This window comes from Ischnura elegans, chromosome X (assembly GCF_921293095.1).
Source record: "Ischnura elegans chromosome X, ioIscEleg1.1, whole genome shotgun sequence".
NCBI classification, from domain to species: Eukaryota; Metazoa; Arthropoda; class Insecta; order Odonata; family Coenagrionidae; genus Ischnura; species Ischnura elegans.
Genome location: NC_060259.1, coordinates 48,946,113 through 48,971,235, shown reverse-complemented (window position 1 = coordinate 48,971,235; position 25,123 = coordinate 48,946,113). Strand labels below are relative to the sequence as shown.

The 25,123-nt window shown below is 37.7% G+C and overlaps 1 protein-coding gene across 2 annotated transcripts in view; it reads left to right on the top strand.

Annotated features, from left to right (window-relative positions):
- The window catches only part of LOC124171419 (Down syndrome cell adhesion molecule-like protein Dscam2), a 578,614-nt gene that overhangs the window by 501,824 nt on the left and 51,667 nt on the right, over positions 1–25,123 (top strand). Inside the window, exons 10-15 of one of the 2 annotated variants that reach the window (XM_046550593.1) lie at positions 749–910; positions 13,533–13,817; positions 18,642–18,761; positions 19,030–19,206; positions 21,715–21,862; positions 24,895–25,043. In XM_046550593.1, the coding sequence (XP_046406549.1) occupies positions 749–910; positions 13,533–13,817; positions 18,642–18,761; positions 19,030–19,206; positions 21,715–21,862; positions 24,895–25,043 (1,041 nt within the window). Of the gene's footprint in view, positions 1–748; positions 911–13,532; positions 13,818–16,740; positions 17,029–18,641; positions 18,762–19,029; positions 19,207–21,714; positions 21,863–24,894; positions 25,044–25,123 lie in introns of both variants that reach the window. The other variant, XM_046550594.1, reaches the window with a different exon arrangement.

Below are 25,123 nucleotides of genomic sequence, written 5' to 3'. Positions count from 1 at the left end.
AATAGGCAATATTGATCAGTATTTTGGGGAATACAATCCCAATTATACTCTTTTCTCTCCACCTCCCTTTTATTTTAATTTTCCTATGATTTTGTCCCAATTTAATTAGTATTTGCGAGAAAAATAGGGAATCGACCTAATTTAACCTTCGGAATAATAATAATTGCAATTTGTTCACTTTGCCACAGTTATCAGCTAAATTCTGAGAGATAATGCAAGAAGTTATAAGTAACCCAAAGTATCATAATGCCTTCTTCTGGAATTCTTTATCTTCAGATGTAAGAATACTTACAAAAATACCGGCTAGAGCAAGTTCCATTCGGATACCGTAATATTTATAATATTGTGACTTAGATAATCAAATTTGCTCGGCTTAAAGTATGCAAGTCGTGTACCCAAACTGCATTGAAAAAATTGTGCGATATATTATTCACAGGATATTAACCGGGATTAACAAATTGGTGATATTTAATAAAAAAATTACATGGATTGTAAAAGGTAAAAATTATGTTCATCTTATAGCCGAAAAGTCAATTAAAAGTTTTTAGCTCTATTTCTACCCATTTTTGTTTAAATACTTCCTTCATTGAAAACATAAAAAATATGTTTATTGCGCGGAAATGGGTATTAACCAATCCGTTGCGATTGAATAAAATCTTTTTCCATTAGCATATGAGGTCACGTTATCACTTATGTTGATGAGGTTGCATGATATTTTTTTTTTAAAGAAAGTGCATGTTTTCCTTAGATGGCCGAACCCTGCCAGTAAACCATCGTCAAACCGTGCATCCAAATGGCACGCTGGTTGTCACGAACGTGCAGCAGCGGGACGACCGCGGGACGTACTCGTGCACGGTGAAGAATCGACAAGGTCACTCGGACCGCGGCAGCGTGGAGATCACGGTCACCGGTAAGTGCCATCCCTCCTCAGTCATACGAAATCTTTAAGCTTAAAAACGTACATCATCAGAAGGTATGCAATGGGTTCAATGATACAGTTGAATTCCATATTGTATAATTGAAAATCGTTAATTATGGTTTATGACGTCCGTACCGATCAGTGCATAAAAGCTAAGAATTTTTTAGTGCTTAACTCGGCAATATAAGATGACTTCTTCCACTAGAATATTTCTGATAAATCATAGTCTGTATACAAGGAATTATTAAATTGTAAGAGTCATAGTTTGAAACTTTTTTCTCATATAATTTGTCGAAATTCATGTCTTAAAAACCTGGAAAAAAGTTTACCATAAGGGAATTTTTCTAACATAACCCCTATTTTTTCCTTTCACGAGGATATCTTTCATGTACTGCATAATTTATGATAGTATGTAATTTGTATATTTTGATATAATCTGTGCAGAAAATTGCGAAAGATTTTGAGTCGCCGTAAATCGTTTGAACGGCTTGATCAGCCTTCTCTCATGTTATGAGACTGATTTTGTGATCCTAGTTAGAACTAGTAATAGAGCATAAAAAATAACTCAATGGCTTTTATTTCAGAAATTGTAATCCATATAACACGCCTAGGGTTCTCAAACAATAATGATTGATAGCTGCTATAAATTTTGTCTAGGTTGCTTCGTTCCCAAATGACTGGTTTGAAACTATAAAATTTCCCACACACAAATTCTAATCTGTTGCATTTTTTTCATGTACCCATTAAAAAAGTTTAGTTTTTTTTCCTCCGTATCTGAGTTTATTTCTAGTTTTTCTGTGAACTGTAGCTTAATGTTTGATGGAAAACCGTACCAATGCTATATTTTAGTTTAATTGCGTGGACATTGTGTTGGCAACACTAAATTGTGTCATGCGGGGCATTCCAAGGTATTAATTTATAAAATTGATTACCATTCTCAAAAGTTATGTTTGAAAAATATTAATTGGGTTATTATGACCCAAACATTTGAAACATGTATTTGAATCTTTAAAAGTAAGTTTGAATGTTTATGTCTTCGACTAAAGAGGTGTATAATACGATTATTTCTAAGGAAATAAGAATTAAGGGAACTTAATTAAAGTTTCATTTTAAAGCTCATGCATGCAATTTCACTATCAGTGTCAATTTTTGCCACCTAGTATATATTATTAATCACTTTCTCTGTAAAAAAGAAGGCGAACAACTGAGTCTAATTTTTCGCCGTAGTTGATTGTGAAGTTCACGATCCTTAAAATATTTTTGGAGCGTAAACATTGAGCCCACTAAGAGTTTTCTTCTTAATGTGAAAAACTTTTTCATTCCTTCATTTTTACGTCTCGCTTAGTTTACATTATCCTTTTCCTTCTTATTATTTGGTTTTTATTTTGTTCCCAGCTATATATTTTCCCCTGTGTTTCGTCATATTCGCCTTATTTAGATTTACAATTCAAATAGCGGAGAACAGTCTGCTTATTCATCAACGGTGTGTTTCCACAAATTATTCTATGACTAAGTAGCCATCGTGATCGAATATTTTTGCAGAATTTCCTCGACCTCAAGTGTTGTCTTCTCAAACCATTAAAAATACCTTTCCGATTTAGGATTACCATAATTTTTCTCTCGGAAACAATATTTTGAATCGCTCCTCGCTATTTTGATAAAACTTTCAAGTTGGCTGTGGCAATAGCTTACCAAAACTCAACGTTTAACTCCCGATTTGCATTTTCGTATTCCATTTCAAGAATTTCAATACAGTGATTTGTATTTTAACTTAAAAATGATTTATTCGACTTCGCTTTAACTTCATTGGAAACCAATACGATGTTTATTTTGTTCAGAAAATAGAATAATAATATAGTGTTTCTTTAGTTCATGAACTATCATTTTATGGCCGAGTCATCAAAATTTAATAGGCATTATATTTATTCAAATGAAAATTCCAAGAAAGATAAGCTCATCATGTATCATGTGTACGTGTCCTTAATGAAGTTAATGCAATAATTTTATTTGCATCCCATTGTTGCATTTTTAGTTGGGAAATACTTTATGAGTAATAATAAGCATATCTGTGGCGCAAATGGTGTATCTTACCCGTTCTCTTTCACGATCCAGGAACGATTTTGTCCACGATTTCAAGCGGTACTCGAAAGAAGAGTTGGTGAACCTTGAAAGGGTTATAAAATTGATTCATGCCCATCGGTGTCTCTTTGACACAACCCACCATATGCAGGGGGCATTTGTGTTTATCTCGTAATTTTCTCTGCTAATTTCCGAATTCACCCATTAAAGTACGGCCGCAATCCGTCAAAAACGCTCGACTAAGTGGGGCAGGCATTTGAAACCAGACACGACGCTTTTGCGAAAATCTTCAATTAATAGGACACGGTATTACTCTCGCGTTCCGCGTCAACGGCTCTCAATTATTCAGCCAGTCGGCGGCACCCTCTCGCGCTAAGAAGGCCAAAAAAGCCTGCGGGGAGGACCTCCGACGCCTCATGAATATGCAATGGCGTGGAGCAGCCGAGGATGACACGGTTGGCTGCGGCGCTTGGGTGCGGGCGGCGCGGGAGGGTGTGGGGACTCGTGGAGAGGCGATTCGATCTGTATCTAAAAGGACCTGGGCTATTTAGCACGTAGAGGCGGCTAACTCTGTGTCACCCAGGTCGAGAAAAATGGAAGAAATGAACCAGGCTTTGGTGACGATGACCAATTTACTTTAGGCGTTGTGGTTTTGGGAGGGATGTGAAAGTGAGGCAGAGTTTTTCACAGCTCTGGCGTTGCGTTGATGATAGTCAGGGATTGTAATGATCTGTCAGCTGTACGCACAATCCAATTGTGATCGAGTACGATGCTTTTATGTCGGTTATTTCAGTATTTAAGTGTCCCAGGCACATTATATGCTCCATGAATTGTAGACTCAATCAACTCAGGTTAACTTGATTCTCTAGGTTTGGATGGTATTTAACATTTACATCATACCTGCCGACAGAAGAAGCTAACAAATTGGAGTTAGTATCACTTTAAAGTAAGAAAATATGGTGAAGTATTTTCATTTGACGGTTAGCCTATTTCTAAGTGGCAATGAAAGCAAAACACTAAATACTAATATTCCTGTACAAGTTATCATTGAAGATATAATCTTTCAAGCATCAGCAATTTTCTCATAGAACGTATCTGCAATTTTTAGTTTCTGATTAGGTAGATGTTATTTTAACCGTTTTTTATGAGTGAAAGATAACTTTTATGAAGCGAATATCTAGATTCCCAATTATCTGCGCTGAATAAAGTACTTATAACCAGAAATTACAATGCTTTCACTTCCATAAAATCAACTTGATGTTTTACTAGTGTGTATATATTACTCTTCAAATTTGTTTCTTTGTACATGTCATTTTATTGCGAGTTTTTAAATATAATTTCAAGTAACTGGCCACCAATTATCATATCCTCTCGCACGTAGATACTTTTCTTTCTTTTACTGGAGATTTAAATTTAACTTGAGCAGCCAACGTCTCCACATTTCATATTCATTACAGAAGGTTATACTTTTCGTAATTGTTTTATTTCTTTCAAAGTTATTCCAGTCATTATTTTTCGACATTCTCACTTGTTTCATTTCATCCAATTCCCTTTTCCTCTCACTTATTTCAGAAATATCTCATATCCTTCTCTTTGAATTTGTCTCGTTCATATTTCATATCGATGCCCATCCCTATTGATAGCCTCTGCTCGACGCCATGAAATGCGAAAGCTAAGAGTAACTGCTTCCCATTCCTATGCTAATATGGTGAAAAGTATGTTATCACGATGAATATTTCAAATTCCCACTAATGTCCATAAATATAATTTACTGTCAGATAATAATATAATTAACGCGCATAAAGGGTTATTTTCCGAGCAATAAATACTGCTTCATTGGCACACTTGCATAGTAGCTTGCTGAGCAGTAATACGGTATCATAAATAATAATACCAGCAAGTGCCGTTGGCAAAGACATATTTCAAACGTTTTGAAGAATGAATTTTACTTTCACGAATTCCAATCGTTAACCACATGAAGCCCGTTATTTCGGAATCGTTCGATATTTACAGAAACCATTTCATATTTTGAACACCCGAGCCATTTTGTACTTTGTTTTGTGGAGGTGGTTACTGATACGCAGTCTGTTCATGATTCGTCCTTTTTCTTCTCATCAAGTGCAACGTACAAAAGTTCATGGGCCTATTTCACTCGACCTACCTATTAAGTTTTACTTGGGTCAAGCTAAGAAATAAGATACGCACTCGGGCTAATTTTGAATACTGCTGTTGCTAAAATTTTATGGTGATTAAAGAAGCATCGTATCAAATTGGCTGTGTTTAGTTGGCACATAACGACCAGTGAATTACGCCGGGCAAGGCAAAATACGTATTTTCCGGTGATGTTTTAGAATTCACATGCGCTTTAGAGGGGGAGATTTAGTCAACGAACAAAACGATTCCAACCCCATCAATTGGGAAGTGCAGCTTAGCATCCGCTTGATGAAAGACTTAACGTAGTCAACGCAATGAAAACGTTGCCTTTCATTCCGGGTAATGGCGCATAAAATTCCAGTGACACGAGAGGGCCTTCTACGGGAGCTTCAATTACTATTCCCGTCGCTACAATCCCCCTAAAATCTCCTCCCATTCAACGGGATATATTTACCTCGTCGATACCAGTAAAGTTGACCGTTGATTAACGATCATACCTATTTTTAAACTCTTTTGATAGAGAAAAACTTAGTGTGAATGAGCCCAATCGGAATTAGTCGTTTCTTAGATGCTTACTCTCATTTATTTATTCTTGTGTGGCGATAAGCATACGCGTAGAGAGTAATTTTCTTGCCATGGGTATCTCTGCCTTCTTAGCGTTCATACTTGGTACTTCATGGAATGAAGTTGGGAATAAATTCTGCCTTGGATCGGAAAATTACGAGGCATTCTAGTCCCACCCAACCAAAATCGTGAGGAAATTTCCAAGTATTTAAAACAACAAATCTAATGGTTGTGATAAAATGGCTTTTCAAATGTAGTCTGACATTTCCTAACGAGTAATATGCACAAAAATGATTAATGCGGAGGAAACATGAGGCCTTCGGACTACTTCGCAACTCAACTCTCTGAGGACTCTACGCTCACTCGTGGGTACTCCATCACAGCAATCACTTTGCCGGTCAAATTCTCATCCTCGTTAAGCTACATACTTATTTTCGACCTTACCAAAGGAAAGGCCCAACTCAGAGAGTTTTTTCCCCTCCTATAAGGAGATGTAGTTCAGAAACATTTCTAATCCAACGTCAATTCGTGAAAACTTCGGCTCCTAGGTGATATGATTTATGAGCCAAGGGCTATATGTTTCATTGGAAGTCAATGTGCGGTTACTTGGCTACCTTGTCATGAGTTGGCTGATGGTGACTTCTTTCATCCTGAATATTTTCAGCAATGCAATCGTACATATGTTTACTTTGAAGTAACATGGAGCGCAATGGTCCAAAATAAAGGAGGGAATTGAATGCCTTGAACTGAAAAAGTGGACTCAAATATTTCAGCGCTTTTCTCCCTATGCCTGATTGCTTTCAGGTTACTGTAATTTGCCCCGTCCGTTAACTGGATTATCGCGCCTCTAAACTTGATCCATTAGTTCACACTTTCCACACCTATAACTCTCAAATTGTGTAAATAACCTCAGCCAACGGAGAAGTTTAAAATTTTTAAAGCATAGGTATTTCATTGAAACCAAATTAGTTATTTACTTACAATGCTATGATGGCATAATTGTCATGAGAATTAAAGAACCTGGATAGCGTAGTGGTCTGTGCAGTGCCCCGGAAAGCCAAAAGTCCGTGGTTCGATTCCCGGTTCAGGGGAAATTTTTCTCATGGCGATTCTTATATCTAACAAATGGCCCTTAAATACTAGTGTGACGTCAAGTTTCTTCAACAATCACGTACGGTTCAATTTTAGTGCATTTATGCCACTTGTTTTTCTTTCCAAATTCTGCTCACAATTTGAACATGTGATGTTTTCAAAGGCGTTGAAAGGTTTTGAATGAAATATGAGTCTGCATTAAGCGGTGAGAGCAAAAAAGCTAAATCTACTTATAAAGTTCTCGCTCCATACTCGTGAAGGATCAAACGGAATATTGGAGCATCCCATACATATATTAAAGATGTTTTAGGAACTACCTCTTAACATTTCAAGACCGCAAAACATCTTGCTGCCATAGGGGCTGGCCAGAAAGTTCTGTAGACGGAAAATCCAGCATTAAATATTTGAATACATAAGTCAGAATTGGAAGGGATCAAGTCTATTTTCAATATCTTAATTGACGTACGAGACGTAAAGACTTCTTCTTTTTCTCTCCAAAAAAATTCAAAAACATACGGCCAAATTTGGATTTTCTTTGCGGTGGATTTTAAAGAAGTAGATTTTGAATCCCAAACATGTGGTTATACCAGAATAACTGATGTTTTTAAGTACACCGTTATCTTCACCAAAAATGTGTGCATGAAACCAACACTTAATGGCACTTTTTAGCTCATTATGATCAATCTCAAATTTCAATGGATGAAAATATTCCGATTAAGAATTTGGTTCTATTTATTTCTCGTCTATTTAAAACCATATTCATTGCACGTAATCACATTTTTTGCTGGGTTCTTGGCTGTTCTAGGGCCTTGTACTACGGGTTTTTTTTTAATCTTCTTGTCTCATTTCAAATATCATCCTAAATTACATGAAATCTCATCCTCAGCGTTATTGGGGCCCAATAGGATCCATTTATAATTTCGAGGATCCATTTCTAATAAATATCCCAATTAAAAATTTGGTACTATTTATTTGTTGTCTATGTCAAACCATATTCAAGGTACGTAATTACATTTCTTGCTGGGTTCTTGGTTTTTCTAGAACCTTATACTACAGGTTCTTGTAAATCTTCTCGTCTCATTTTAAGTATCATCTTAAATTACATACAAAGTCTCATCTTGAATATTTCTCATTCTTTACGTGATTAAGACCCGAATATATTTCCACCTAAAAAGTTTTTCCAGTTGGTGGGAGATGGGTAGTGTACGGCATGGCGATCGAGGTTTAGAGCGCATTGTGAAATGGGCCCACAATTCAGAACTAATAACTGGGTAGGGTCGATCGTAAGCTCACGAGATAAGAAGGCGTAAATTTCTGGTTTTCTTCCGGAGAGGAACGGCGCCGAACGCCCGTTCTGCGGTCTCTTTTCGTCGTTTATCCCGCTCTCGGGAAGCAATTAAGAGCAGCCATAGGTGCGCCACTCCCCACGACCGTATTGCCGTAAAGTGACATTACCGTTGCAGAGGATATTTCGGCGGTCTGATATTACTTCATCTTGAAATTTAGTTCCTTGAGAAACCTCCGTCATTTTAACTTCCTCAAGCTGCAACACTTTGTGGGATTCGGGTGTGATTGAGGCTGGAGTTATCCCGGGGAAATTTCAACTTTTGTTTTTGTTGGTGTTACACGGTACATTAATGAAGTTTTATGACAGAGGCTGTAATTGACGGTTTATGATTTCAATGACTATTAGCTAATTTCTTATAGAATGTCTTATGTGTATCAAAGTCGAAATGATTACGCATTTGATTAAAAGAAATACCTTCATTTAGGTTGTGAAAAGGCTGAAGTAATCCAAAAGCCGCGTTTAAATTGCATTGAAAATAGAAAAAAAGCTTTTTTTCTCGGTGAAATCAATATGGATTTATTTTTTCTTCGTGCCAAGTATATATAAGTGGCCCTTCGTATTCAAGTAATATAAACTGTTATTTTAGATAAACCAAAACTTAAATTGGCGATGTTTATCCTCAGATCTAATATGTGGCCATGAGACTGTCTGTTGCCTGAAGGATTTTTATAGGAAATATTCAAGAACTAATATTCACCTTGATTAACCTTTGCTAATAACACCATTGGGCTGGAAACAATAAAAACTATTGAAAATGTTTCTTTCGTAAATGTGCGAAAACAAACTACTTTACTATAGGAGATTCTAGACGAGAAACTGTCTCCTGTTGCATACAATATTATCGTTTCGGAACGCGGTGGCATCGTAGTAATAATGAAAAATGCCTGGGAAGATCTGAAAATTTTTAGTTAAATATTTTGAACAGCAATAATGGTAAATTAATAAAGATTATTTTAAAAAAATATTCACTTTCAATCCCTAATCGGGAATTTTAAATAAATAGTTTGTTACGATTGCAAATCAAATTCACCGCTTAAGTGGATGTTTCGCCCCTGTTCAGATAGAAATATAAGAAAGCAACGTTTATGAGAAAGATTTAATTGATATTATTCCTGAAAAAATTCCCATTCTCTGCCGTATCAATCCTTTTCATTGCGTTATATGCTATGTAATTTAGCTGGTACACATGACTTCCTCCATGGTGTTGCTTTCTACTATCTTCGACGTGATTCTGAAAAATTTGCGATTCTTAAAAAATACCTTGTCAATTTTGGCCCGCGCCAGAAATCCTAACATCTCCTCAGTAGCTTTTTCTCTTCTAATGTCAACCGAATTCAGTTAGCCTACCTGAGTTTCAAGTTAAATATATTTTCCATGATGATATCATGTTCATAAATATCTTCTTTCTTTGATTGTGAAGACCATGTGACGCATAAATAATCTCTATGATGGCTTCCAAGTTGCCAGAGTTTTCCTTTCTACGATGGAAAAATATTGTTCAAGTTGGGCAAATTTTATAGTTGTTCATTCCGTATTTTTTTCTAAAATCGTGATAACCTCTATCTGAGTTGAACGTAGTATTTCTTTTTATATTGATGGATTTAAGCTTTTAGTTCGTGCGATCCACGTGTGAATCACATGTCAGTATCATGATTGAATTTATTATCTTAACCGCACTGTGTAATAACTGTCTGGGATAAAAATACAATTTTGTATTAAAATCCTGAAAACTCCAATACTTTGCAATTATGCATATTCAAGATATTTAAGATAGCCAATTGATGCCCTACTTTCATTTGCTTATGTGCTCTACGTAGAAATCAAATGAGGGATACCTTATAGACATTGCTTGGATCTCTTAACAATCGAAGTTGAATATAAATAGAAATTTTGAAGAAATATTCGTCGGTTGATAATCTTTTTAGACAAAAATATGAAGGTGAAGGACATCTTATCATATTTTGCGCAAGATTCACCCTTATTTTTTCATGAACTGAAAAGTAACACCTTCCCAATTAGTGATTATAATGTATTTATCTTTCTGTTTTAATTTCATTCTCTGGCATATTGATTAGTATTACAGGCAACATTTTTATGCAATTGTTCTCGTAAGAATCAAACCATTTGATGGACCACCCATTTGCGCAATGGAAATCCTGAGTACAACTCAAATCCCATTTACTCGACAGGAAAATCATAGTCCTGAGGTGGGTTTTTTTCCCGATATAAGATCATTTTAAGGGAGAAAATTCTCGAAGTGCACATAGCTTCCGGTTTCCACGTAGAGTACGACCCGACCCCTTTTGAGGGCCCGGAGCTCTCGGCGTGTTCGTTGGGCCCTGGCATTTCGAGGCCGGAGTGCGGCGAAGCTGCCGCCCCTAATGGCCAACCAGTGGGCCACGGCGGGTGGGTAGCGCACGTGAAACCAGCGCTGAACAGCGGAAATCACTTAGGAAGGGGTGGGGGAAGGCCACGGGGGTTGAGTTTCTGGAGCTCTAGGATGCCGCAAAGACGTTCTTCAGATATGCCCGCAGGCTTTGACACCGAAGGGGGCATTCCCTCTGGAAAGCAGTGGTCCTATCGGAAGTAATGGTCCATCGTCTTGCACTCTCGCCAGTTATTTCTTACCATTTGAATCGCGGGTCTATCAAGTCATATCTCAAGCTGCAGTGGGATGACTGTTTTTGCACATTTGCCACGTTGCTAAACAACCTTTATGGTATGCGAAGGGAATGCATCTCCCTGCTTCATTTCTATATAAATTTATTATAGAAGTCGAAAATACCCTTTCTTCCATGTCTATATTTGCAATTTAGTTCACATTAAGCATTTTGAGGAAATTATTTTATGAATTTTCAAAAGAAAATTGCTGTTGGTTTACTCTAACTGAATATTTTGGCTTAATTTTTGAAAAAATATTACGGTAATTGATTTTAGAACGCCCATATCTATTGTTCATGACTTAGAATCGTTTTTACACCGTCACCATTTATGTAATAGAAGAATTATTGGCTAATCATAAAATATTAAAGTGATTTTGAGAACATTTACGCAGTCTTTTGAATTACTTGATGAATATTTCATTTTCTTCTAAGGAGTTTTTGCATTAAAATTGCAGCACTATTAAAATTGTATGCCTTTAAAGCTTTGATCTACTGTCGCGCGCATTAATCGCAATTAAAATTGATTTTGACAGGAAGTAATTCTATTTGGGGCCGAAAAAACGTATATTAAACGGTATCAGTTATTTTGTTGCTCGTGTCATCATTGGTAATTTTTGGAAAATATGGTATGCTATTTTTTTCATTTCACTGCGAAGGATTCCTAGACTCTACAAATCCGATCACAAATGATGAATTCTTTCAATCCGCGCCGGGTATTTAGACCAACTGAATGACGTGCAATAGCAGATGTCTCCATGGAATGATATGAGACTGGAATTTCGTGGAGCATATGCCACGAATGTGAAAATCCTCGCTGTGATTGCTACCCCGCCAACTGCCGGCGCGGATTCAGAAATCTTGACTTAAAAATGGCTATCCTAGTGCGGCCGTGGATTGTGCTCTTATGATATTGGAACCGGGATTTCCCAGCCGCTTGCTGAGTATGGGCTGCGAATAGAAGAATTCTGCACCGGAGGATGGAAAGGGGTGTGGTTAAGACGCTGGGATTAGAGTAACGGTCTTGATAATCGTAACTCAGCAGCCTTGAGCTTTCCAGCATGGGTGGGGACTGGGAAAGGAAACCTTTCAGTGAAACATTTTTATCTTCCCGCGACGATTTTGCCAGGGAAAATTCCCCGTCACGTACTCCCTTTATCCCGGCACTAGAAACCATTTTGACGTGGCTGAGGGAAGAAGGATAAAAGATCCTTCTGGAATGAGTAGATACGGAGGGAAAGAAGGGGGAGAAAAATCCACCCAACTAAAAACGGATTGAATCAAAGCTTGGGTATTGATTCAAGGAGCGCTCACTTGGAGTGGGGATGTTTTTTTCGGGGGCGCCGATGACAAGTAGTACGGGGGAAGATGGTGGGGGGAGGCAACAACATACCGATTCCGGATGATGTGACGGAAGGAAGGGAGACAAGTCTAAGGGAAACAAGAAACGCACGGGCTCCGTTTGGCATTAACAGTAGATTTTTCGGGGGCTCTTATTTTTTTTATTCGAAGAAAACCCATCGGTTATCATATTTTGGTGCTTCATTTTGCTAAGTGTTGTTGTGATAAATCCTGAGGTGGGTAATTCTTGCTGATTCATCTGAATTTGCTTTAGCTAAATTCAACTCATGAAATCAATGTATCTGGCAACAGTATTTTTTTGTTTACTGAAGTATGAAATTCAAATTTCATCAGTGTTACGAACTAATTGACGCTGAATTTCGACATAACTATCAGATAAAGGAATAAGAAATGCGAGTAATGCAATATTTCAATCCAAATAAAATAAAATTATTCAATGAGAAAATATCAAATATTGTGCAAATTTTAAATGCTTTTTTTTCTATGATGCTTAAAGAAATTCATTCCACACCTTAACTTCGATTCATATTTATTGTCGAATGGTTTCTACGTATTATATACCGATATGTACACGTTTCTGATACTTTAAGAATGAAAGTAATGAATAAGCTTGAGTGTTAGCGAGTGTATTCCATTTTTAAAGAGGTTCTAAATCTTTTCGATATTCTTGGAGGATAACCATTGTATGGTATTTAACTTGTCGAAACTGTGCTGACACATTACAGATTTTAATTATTATCAGAAAAATAAAAATTAGGACTTTTAAATGCCAACAAACACTTCTTTTCGACATTTATTTTAAATTTTCTTTTCTAATGAAGTACTTAACTGAAATTATATAAGAATCTTATTAATTATATGAACATACAGTTAATCTATTTTTGTTTCGAATGTAAATATATTTTTCCCTTTTCCCTAAAATATAAACTCTGGGATAAGCAAGCCCACTTTATTTTTTTATTTATACAAAAAGCTATACTAATGATCGATAAAACATGATAGGATAAATAGCTCTTTCCAATTCAGTATAATGCAACTGTGATTGGAGGGCTTTTGCGACTTTTTTCGACCTAAAGGCTATTAGCAAATTGAATATATCTCTAACACAGTCCAACAGCGAAACGATCGATGTCCATCCATTTATCTTTTGATTTTTCGTCTGTTTACCAGAAACCCCTTCAAAACAATTTTGAATGCATTTTATTTTTCTTGATTCATGTTTTTCAAATCCAACCTAACAGCGCCAAATATCTACGGAAAAATGAAAATAAGGAGCTTGAGTGATTTTAAATTCCCATCACGATTAACAAAAATTCTTTTTTCCCCATTTCAAAGGCACGCTTTTTTCTTTCAGAGCCACCGAGCATTTATCCATTTTCAATTCAAAATAGCCTTCACCTCGGAGAGAGGATTGGTTTACAGTGTATAGTGACCAAAGGGGATCCTCCCCTCTCCATCACGTGGCTCAAGGACGATCAGCCCATCAATGAGCTCCCAAACCTCACCGTGAAAAGCCTCGGTGAATACTCGAGCACGCTGATGATTGAGAAGCTGAGCACGGCACATAGTGGACGCTACACGTGCACCGCCCACAACGCTGCAGCCTCCGCTGCCCACACGGTCCGACTAGCAGTGAATGGTAATGGCCGGCTGGTTGGGCGGGGAGCACGTGGCGGCCACGCTACCCCGCCTGCAGCCTCGTCAGCGCCGCCTATATTCACCCTGCAGCCACCGTTGCAGCCGCACCGCCAGCACGCACCAAAGCCCCCCACGCACCACCCGTGATGCACTGATTGATTCCCTTGTCTTTCTCACCAACCACTTTTCCTCCACAATCTGTGTCACGATCACTTAATCTCACGCCTCGTTTCTCTATTATTGATATATATAATATATATGATTCTATTATCTCTTCTATCGCCTGCTGCTGGATCTGTTTTTTGCCAGTCACTACTAATAAGCTTGGTTCACCCATTTGCATTAACGCCGATGTCAATCATGCTCTTCTGTATGAGCGGCAAATTCAATATTTGAAGTGTTTATCACTTGTGATGCCATTTAACTCGAGGGAAAAACAAATGAAACTCGCACTCAAACGATGTTCATTTGAGTTGTTTCATCGGTTCAATGCCAATTAGTGGTGATGGATAGTTCCAATATTCGAAGGCAAGTCCCAAGTTTGGCTTTGGTGAGACAGTGTTGGAATTAATTAGAGGAGAATATGCAACGCCAATGCATGTCATTTTTATCCAGTCCAGATGAAAAAATGGAGTATCACTCTCGTTTTAGTTCGCTCATATTGCGTTATACAGCTGGCTGGATTCCCAATTTTGGATTTGAAATGAAGTGTAGATCAGATTCCGGCAGAAAATTTCCTCCGGTTGATATTTTTATTGCATTTCCATTAATTTGATGGACAAAAACAGAAAGCAGAAGTAAGAAATTATTTAATGAGTTTAATCTTGTAAAATCTTGATGTTTTGCTGCAAAGTGAAAAATTGATTCCTGAATGCTGTACAAATAACAAAAGTGCGAAAAGGAAGATGGAGAAAAATCTTTTTAATAACTATTTTAACACGTAAAAAGTTTTAAGAAGTTCAGAGCACTTTCAGGGTTAATTTTAGCCTTGCAAAAATGAAAAATCTCTATTGGCTATCTTGAGCAACTTCCTTATTTACTTAGTTACCTACGATTACCTCAATTCAGATTTTCTTAATCACGCAAACCATTAGAAGCAAGATGCCGTATTCTTTCCTTCTGGTGTTTTGTTGATATGAGGAGATTAGTTGATCTTGTCAGTCAACAATGATTTTTTCCTATAAATAGTTGACAGTTATAGAGGGATTTAAAACTAGAGATAAAATAGGCTATAAGTAAAAATCCGGTAAACGACAGTAAAATAGATGGAATAAATTACGACTCTGCAATGATTCCATTTCGATATGCTTTTCCCTTCATTAATTGAGAAAGAAACTACAAGCGTTTAGCTTTTAATGGTGATGATGTCTTTCCATCTCAGAAATTGTAACTAGTATTTGGTGGATGGTGGAATTACACAGATAAATTGGAAGAGCGGCTCAGTATTTCAACTACTTCTCTCTACACCTTTCATGTATTCCCATGTATTAGGTTTAGACAGAAAGTATTTCATCAGCATTACTACTGTCATTTGATTCAAAATAACTAATTTTACTAAGATGATCATTTTCAAAATTGAACTGATGCCCTTACTGAGTAAGCGGTTGGCAAGATAGAAATGAAATGCCTGTGAATGTAAAAGACATTTGCGACAGCTGGCGAAGGCAGGCAAGTAATTATTTGTCGCCAAAGACATTGATTTATGGAGTTAGAGTGAATTATAGAACGTTCACTTTACTAGGTCACCAATGAAGGGAAAAAATTATTTTTAGGTTTTTTCCTTTGTCCAAAAATCATATTCATAATGTAAATTGGGTATTAAATTTCAACTCCAAGTATACGAGAATTGGTGTCTACGAAAGGGCAGTTTATTTGGCTTAATAAGGATTTCTTGTTCTAGAAATGTGTTAAAATACTGAAATATTTTTATATATTTTAGTTATGGAATGACATATTACGCTGTCTAGAATTTACGGTAAAAAAATTTCCATAAAAACAAACCACGCCATTTGTTCAGCGTGATTGATCGCTTCGTCGCTAATTTCATTTTTAGACATCGTAAAGGCGGGAGAATAAAATTTTCTAATGTGACGGTGTAATAAACTCTGGAATTTGATCTGAATTAGATGACAATGATAGAAAATAAAATTGAAATTCGTTTAAAATTCTCTAGGCCACCGTGCGTACAAATTTTTCGAGAAAATGTTAGGGAAAAAATCGGCAAATACGTTTTCGTAAAACGGAAAAAAAAATCAGCTACTGAGGATTTTCCCTTTCCTGGAGTTAGATAATATTTCATCGAGGTGTTTTAAAGTGTAAGATTATCTTCGTCGATAAGACCTGTTGGCAGAAAAGATTAGACATGGTAGCAGAATAGCAGAATGGCATATGATAGTGAATGGCTGAATGAGGCTGTACCTGGTAAGTCGAAAAGAACACACAAGTGAACCTAATTACAACCAAATGAAAGTGTCACGAACGCTATCTTTCTTTAAATAAATTCAAGAGCTAAAGCATTGCAGTAAAAGTAGCGAATAGGGAACCAAAGGTACTCATCCTTAATAAATGGCATCTTTGAGTGTGAATTCGGCTATATCTTGTAGTTGTGGGTGCTCAAATATAAATTGTTGTTTCCATAATCTAATTGAATGACTTTGTGACTGGCTCACTGTTTCTATTACTTTGCCGGCTAATGCCACTTTATTATACGGACAACGGACTTGGCTCATTTGGGTGAATCCAGCTGCTGCACAATTTCTCTCCATAGTAGACTCCGGAGCGGATCCTTTGCCCTGCCTCTTCCGATGAATTGAATCAAGAAGAACGGGGCGGATGGGTATATGGATCCGCTCCCACTATCTTTCTTCCTCGCCTTATATTTTTGCACTTTTCCCAGCCTGCTCACAATCTTCTAAACTTTGCAGTGCCCCCCGAGATCACGCCATTCCATTTCCAAGAACTAACAGAGGGCGCACGGGTCCAAGTGCAGTGCATTGTCCAGCGCGGTGACTTACCGCTCAACATCACTTGGATGAAAAACTATGAGCCACTAGTCACGGACCACAACAACCACATCCATATAACAGACTTCAACACGTATTCTAGCATTCTAACCATCGGTAGTGTCTCACTGTATCACAGAGGGAACTACACCTGTCTAGCCCGTAATCCGGCAAGGAGTGTTAGCCATACATCTCAACTCAAAATCAGTGGTAATGTACACACACATAGTTTTATATATGTCCCTCTATCGTCCAAGTGATTGTTGATGTTGAGATTTATATCTATATATTGTAAGGATATATATGATTACCGGAAGGGGGCAGCCCGCGGGAGTTATCTACGGGGGTCCCCCCCTCCTAACCCCGCCCCCACTGTTGCTGCTCATACCCGCCTACGCCAAACCCAAATATACCCTGAAGACACAGCACGGTAACCTCACCCCCTACCATAGTTGTCGTACATTAGTTAGGTAGAGAACGTGTGCCCACAACCCACTAACACATGATAGACCACTAACAGTAGGACCTCTTCCTCATACTCCTGGGGTGGGCCAGGCATGTGTTCCACAACTTTGAACACTCGAGTACGAGTCTCATTGCACGGACCGAAGAAAAACACTCGGTCGCTGGATGTCGACCTGCAAGCCGAATCCCCCGGAGTAGGGAAGACGAACAGAAGGGTCGGACTAAGCATGCCCCGGCCCCTCCTGTGGGTAGATCTCTGTATGCACGCCATAGAGCCCCTCCCCTGCCCATGTCCCTTTCTTCGCCGTCTCCGAAGCTTGCGAATCTTTCTAACTCAACGTCATTCTTCTTCATATGACAAGCAGCCATCTAAGCTTGGTGTCCTTTTCCCTCATCCTCGGCTGTCATTTCGTCAAATTTGAGCTGAGATACATCGATTTCCGCTCTCCTTCCCATGGTCCACGTGTAACAATAAAAATATATCTCAGTAAGCTTCACAATTCCCTTTTTTTCTGCTAAGACCATGCGCGTCCCGCTCTTCTCTCTTTGCCCTCATGACTTGCTATAAGTTTCCTCTTTTTCCTCTTTCCACGATAACCTGAGCCGGGGGCAACCTTGCCCGTAATGTTGACATTCGAACACCGGGGCTCCATTCAATTCTTCTTTCCCAAGCAATTCCACCAAAATAACCCCAAGTCGCCCGTGCTTTGGTCCCTCTTTTTCATTTCCCAAGAAGATGGCACTGCGCAGAGGAGACGAATCACCTTCACCCGCAGCCTAAATGAACCTGTAACTACGCAATACCCTATCCCGTTGATCCTCACTTTGGCTTTGACGCACAATGCAACTGCCTCGCTGCATGGGTTCTCTTTCATTCGGGACGGTCTTCAAGATAAGGTGAGCCTATTGTATGCTTGTATAAAATGACTAGAGGTCCAACTTCATATTTCCCCCAGGATCCCGCGAGGGCGGAGGACACTAAATGACCAACAGGTGAGTGGATATTTTCTTTCCTTCTTTTCTTCTATCGTAGGTGCACCCACCTCTCTCGTAGGCTTGCTTGCTGATGGCTATCTTGCAGATATTATGATTTAGAATTACAGCTGTCATTGTCAAATTGAAACAACTGGCATGTGTGTTGACGGAGCAGAAATTTGTCTTGTGCTATTAATGTTGTGAAATATTCGTCTTTAAATAATTGTCTTGCTCTGGCAGACGTCCTAAGAACCTTTCTCTGCTCCTTTCAAATGTCATAATTTGGGCTCTTTTGTTCAGAGCAACGTAAAAATTTTATAGCTATAGAGTGTGCTTTGGAAATGAATTGTAACATAAAACTGATGGGACTGTGTCTGGTGCAGTACCTCCGGAGTGGCTGACTGAACCGAAAGACACCAGCGCCATCGCCGGCCATCCAGTGGGACTACACTGTCAAGCCGATGGCTTTCCAGCGCCTAGGACTACTTGGCGAAAGGCTCCAGGTAAATTAGTGCGGTGAAAATAATTTTCTAAGCAATTATATTAACTATATTCCATGGACACCTATGTATATTTAAAGCGTTCCTAACCTATGATTGCTTGTTTGGAATTGGTTTCAGAATTGTTTAATGGCAATTTCACGTTGGTCAGGTGTCAAATTTTCTTATTGCCAACCCTATATTGGTTAGGATTTATTTATCCTCCATTACTTTCCAGCTAAATCCCACTTTATCACTTGACTACTGGACTTCATATTTTATTTTCTTTCAGGGAAACACCCTGCACATTTTGCCCCGATAAACTCCCGCGACGGACTGGTTACCGTTCTTAGCAATGGAACACTTCTAATTCGGAGTGTTTTGGAAGAACACGAGGGTTATTATCTGTGCGAGGCCAATAATGGCATTGGAGCCGGTCTCAGTGCCGTCGTGTTCCTAACAGTGAATGGTAAGTGCATTGCTCACATCTGAATTTTTAATCTTGTACATATTACAACCTATCCCTATCATTTTTATTCATTCTTGCGAAATTAGATTATAGTTTCGTCTATCTGAGCTCAAATAAAGACGTGGATTAGCGGGATCAAGTTGGTAATAAGATTATTGAGTTCTTTTTTTGTACATTTATTGGCTTATCCTCAGAAATTGACAGCATCGAAAAATTTTAATCACAATTTTTAATTTTTAATCTTCAATTATAAAATTTCTCCATTGACCACGGTACTTCCGAGAGAAATATCACATGTCAACCAAGTTACTATGTCCCCAGATAGCGCAAAGTAAGAGAATGATCCGTTTCTTGTGATTGTCTTACGGAAAAATTGATAAGCAGCTCATCGTAAGCTAATGGACTTATTTATGGCAAGGATAAGATTTTAGGAAAGAATAGGTAAGGAATGCCATCAAATATCGTCAGATTAACATCAGTCGCTTCTGTTGGAGCTCCAAAGGTGGCAGAACAGCATACAACACATGCTACGCTGCGCCACCCGACATGAATTTAAAGCCTACCGGTGAAATTTAGCGAGAACAGAAATTCAGAAAACCGATTTTTTGGTAAATAGAAAAAAAATAAACAACAACTAGCGACTGACTGGTGAAGATGCAAATAATATATACACGTATATTTTCTGTGGCGGAAAGAAAAAATAACATCCGGGAGAATCAAACGTGTGATCCCTAGATCAGCAGTTTTGTATAATAATCATTACACCGCGGCAGCTGTTAAGAATATGAGGCGTAGATACAAATTAGAACTCAATTATGCATAAAATCTTAGCTGCTGCGATGCACAAAGGTTAAGAAAAGACTTCGCTGTTTCACAAAATAAAATATATTTGCGACCGGTTTCGATACAGCGTATCATCATCTGGCGGTACGCTGTATCGAAACCGGTCGCAAATATATTTTATTTTGTGAAACAGCGAAGTCTTTTCTTAACCTTTGTGCATCATGAAGGAGTTTCACCATATTACGCCAACCACCATCGCACTTAGCTGCAGCGTGCATGAAACAAACTGAAATTGTTCAAGGTCCACACAATCTAACATTAATGAATTTTTATTTATTGTCTGATAACCCAATGAATAAAATATACATATTATAAATTCCTTTCCGGCATTTTTACATTCTATGTCGCTATCCATGTGAAATTATGTGTTTTACTTATTCATAAATGTAAATAATTTTAAAATTATGCAGTATTATGTTGATTCTCCTCATAATATAAAAGCGCCAACAATGAAACTTTATTCTTAAACATAAATACCTTAATGAATACTCTAAAACGATGGTATAATAACAACATCTACGGAAGTAATGCAAGTTTTGCCTCCATGTTGTCATTATTCTGGTTTATTGGCCTGGCCGTAAAAGACCCACAAGAAAAAGCCAACAAGCTTACTCATAAGCGCCTTCCTTATTTATTCCTTTCACCTTGTCTCAATGACTTATATGTGCTGTCTGGGTCGTAACTACAAGTTTAAATACAAGGTAGACCAACCTATGTGAAATTCACTATGGTGCGTGTCCATAATTGTTTGCTTTGAAAGATGTGGCGCATTAGATCACATATTCTTGGTGAAATATCCCTCAAACATGAATTACCATGTGGCTCATGAATGCATTAGAAAAGAACCCTGCCTACGCTTCCCTTCTTAGAGACTTGCTCGTAAGTGTTTTCTCCCTGTATGCTTGATCGAAAATTTTCAATCATATATTTTTAATTTTCAGTTCTAAATTTTTCCCGTTAGTCCACGGTACTTCCGAGAGAAATATTAATGCCTTCAAAATAGCTATTTCGTAACGAATAGTTTCTCTTAACTTTATTTAATCCCCTTATATTCATTGTGTTTACTTAAAACAATCATGTTCACTTTTTTATTGATCCCACGAACTTAAAATGCATGTTTGGCCAACCTATGTTGGCCAATATGGCCAATTCACTGATAAGTATTAATAATTTTTGACTACGAAAGATCTGGCGCATGACATCAAATATTATGAAATATTATAATCACATATTCAGGAATTCTTCTTGGGCTTCACACCAGGATAATTCTGTTGAATTGGCCTACGTTTCGAAAAACGAATTGTCTTCGATTCTCAATGTGTTTTACTTTTTGTAACACGCCTTGAAAATGGAAATGTCGTTTTCCGAAACGTAGGCCAATACGATTGAATTAACCTGGTGTAGAGTCCGAGAATGATTCATTAATATTATTCACCAGGAAAAATTAAAAATTTTTATTGATCACATATTCTTGGCGAAGTATCCCTCAGACATAAATGATGATGTGCTCAGGAATGCATTGGACAAGAACCCCTGCCTTCTTAAGTACTTGCTCGTGTTTTCTCCCCGTGTTTGAACACCTCCTCTTCCCTACCGCTCCCATTTAGGGCGGGGGAGCGGGGAAAGAGGGAGGATATTCACTGAAGCAGAAGTTAACTCTTTCAGCATTGCCCCGCTTCGTTACCCCTTTGAGAAAGGAGACAGTGAGGAAGGGGGCAACTGCCAGTTTCCTGTGCGAGGCTTCCGGGGACCAGCCGATGCAGATCTTGTGGAAACGGGATGGGATAAGGCTCACGAGTGAATCCAGCCACAGGTAGGCATACAACGTTATTTCTTTTCTTTCGGGAGGTAAATGCGATTGCGTGCAAAAAGCTTTGGAAACTTTTTTTTCATACCCCTTTTCATTTCCCCTTGTTTTCTCCCCCCGAGATCCCTTACAGTTTGGCCTCTCCAGCCGCAAGGTAGGGGTTGCGTCTCCGCTCTTTCCCATTGATCTCCCTCCAAAGTGGTATCATTTTTTTTCTCCTTCCTACCCCCTGATGCCTCAACATCGTAAGCTCATTTCGTCCCGTGTTCACGACTCGGTGTAATCCACCGAGTCTCCCGTAAGTGATCTCCTTCCCTCCCGCCGCGCATAAAGACCAAGCCCCAGGTTCCCAATCCCATTCCGTTAAGTCAACGGAGATGGGTTCTGGGGGAAAACCCTTTGTCTTTTTCATCCCAATCATTTAAGGTGCGTGTCGGCGCTCTCAAACGCTGTGATGCTTTACAATGCGCCCGCAATCAAGACAATTTTTTGAGATTCGTTTTTTTTTTCTTTATTCTCCCTCCTGAAAAAAAGGTTTCAACCCGGATTAATTGTGTGGTAAATAAATTATGCAGCGTTTTATATTGCGCCATCACGGTTAAAAATAAGTTCAATTCAATGCAATTGAATTGAATTCAAGGAATACATGCACAATGAATATTCTATCTAGTTCCATGCATTATAAACTACTGTCACTAGTGCTTCTTGCAAAGTCATTGCTTAGCTTTCCTTAAGAGTAGTTTAAAGGTAGTGATAATATCTCAGATCACCATATTTTTTTCTTATTTCAACATTATTTGAAACCTGGAAATACAAAATGATAACCGTTCTAGATTGAGGTCAATGGTTTTAATTATCTCTTCCTCCGAAGTTCCCAAATAAATTTCTTTGCTCAATTTATAGTGCTCATTTAAGTATTTCTGGTTGATATAATAATGCAATGAAAACGCAGAAATTTATGACGCTAGATTTCCCCAGCTTGATTTGGGTGAAACACGCCTAGCGTAACAAGTAAAAAATCAGTATTACATGGTAAAGAGCGGCCAATTAATCTTTTTTGTCATTATTTACATTAAATTCAAAATAAACTGGGCCCATTCCCATTAAATGAGTTCCATTTGGCTCTCGGTGATGAAGGCATAAAATTGGAATGACGTTTTTTACTGCGACTATTTTCCGATACCATGGGTAAGATATACTGAGTATTAAATTTAGATTATATCTCATTTTCACCGTTGATCGGGGTGACAATTTAATTTTTTTTAAGTTGAATTTTATAATCAGCAAAAGAATTTGGAACTTTTCCCATGCATAAACTAGTCATAAATTTTATATTCATTAATAAAAATGCAGTTTAACTTAAAAATTAGGGAATTTTTCAAAATTAAATTTAAATTTAAGTAAAAATTTGGGAGTTTGACCTTTCATGAATAATCGGTAGCAAATGAAAAAAGATCCATCCCGCAATTGTGAAATATCTTTCTTCCAATTGAAGGACCATTTGGTTCGAATTGATCTGCACGGGAACAAGTCAAGGGATGGTATTGCTTTATTCCTATTTTGCTTTTTTCATTGCGGAAATTCCCATGTCTGCAAATTTCATACTGCGCCATTATGGGTAAAAGTTCTTTAGAGAGTTCCCGTTCGATAAATACTTCAATTTAACACTAGCTTGGATTGATCAGGTGGAGTTCATACCCTAGTTTTTATTAATTTGCAAATGCATTCGGAAATAGGTTTCAATGCGTACCTACTTCATTCATAACGAATTTGAAATGGTTTTTATTTCAAAATCCTTGTTGTTTTCAACTGCTTCATCAGTATACAGAACTCGGATACTATCAAATTTGAACAGCAATAGTGTTTGTACGGCGTCATTTATTCCTCTCATTTTTTTGTATTTTTTCCATTAACCCTTGCAGTGAACAGGCAACCCTATTTATACCCTATGCGAACACTTTGTATTGGTTAATTAGATATCACTCAATTTATTTTCATTATTATTATTTGAATAACACGTTGCTCTGTAAAAATGGGTGAAATAATGCAGCATATATAAGTTCCGAACAAAGCTCGAAGTTTAAGGCACATGAAATTTATTACTCAACACATCCATAGTTAAAAGTAACAGGAGGTGAACAATGAAAACTGACATTTAAATTGCATACCTGATTCAATTGACTGTTGGAATTTACATGAAACTTAATACAAACGAAATGCATTTGAACGGATGGGATAATTATAGAAGTAGAGCATTTCATCATTTAATGCTTCTACAATCCATTATTTTGCTATTTCCAACGTTCAAAACTCTGATATAAATAAATTTGCTGCTAAAATTTTGATAGTAATTTAAATAATTTTATCATTCTATATTCAGCTCAAAGTCCTTTCTTCTTGAATCTTTCCTTTTTGTGAGCCTATCCGTTGAATATTTTTTCTTTCTTCCTTCCGCCCGAGATAAATTGCTCTGTTCGATAAAATATCTTATACAGTCGATACAGTCCGGACAACAAGCTCGTTATTGAGGTTAATTTCTGGCGGTTGAATTTATTTGCTTCGTTAACAAGTTTAATTAAACATTAGGCTACCCTTAGCATCATTAGCGTTGAATAAGTACCATCGTTAGCGTTGAAGACTTTCACTAGGAATCTACTCTGGGTATCATGCCTTTGGAGCATTTTCCAATTTTTGAGTACGGATGCAGCAAGTTCGTCCAGATCGGTAAGTGCGGTGATGGGACCTAGTGGAGCCTACAGGTAATGTTTAGGAAGCAGAATTGTTTTCATCTTTTACTTGTACTTTTAGTAACCAGACAGTATCAATCGTCTTTTCACTTACACACTCGTGGTAGTAAAGCGTTTTCCTTGCGAAACTTCAAGCATTAAAGTGCTACAGATTATTTCTATAAATATTTGATACCCAAGTATTGCTTAAAGTCCCTTTTTGTACGTTTTCATCGCATCTTCCTCTTTGAAAATATTCTAAATACTTTAATGCCTTACATTTTTTCCTCTACATTTTTGTCTGTTTTACAGGTACCATATCAAAGAAAGTTCCCTTGAAGCAAGTGCTTTTTCTCAGTTCCTAATTCGCCATGTAACGGCGGATGACTCTGGAAAGTACTTATGCATCGCTTCAAATCCTTTTGGAAAAGATGAAACTGTTGTTGAGCTAATGGTCCAAGGTAAGTAAATTGCTCAATTTTTCATGCCAATCGCTTACTTTATTATTAATTTTTGTCAAGTAAGTAGTCATTAAAGTTAT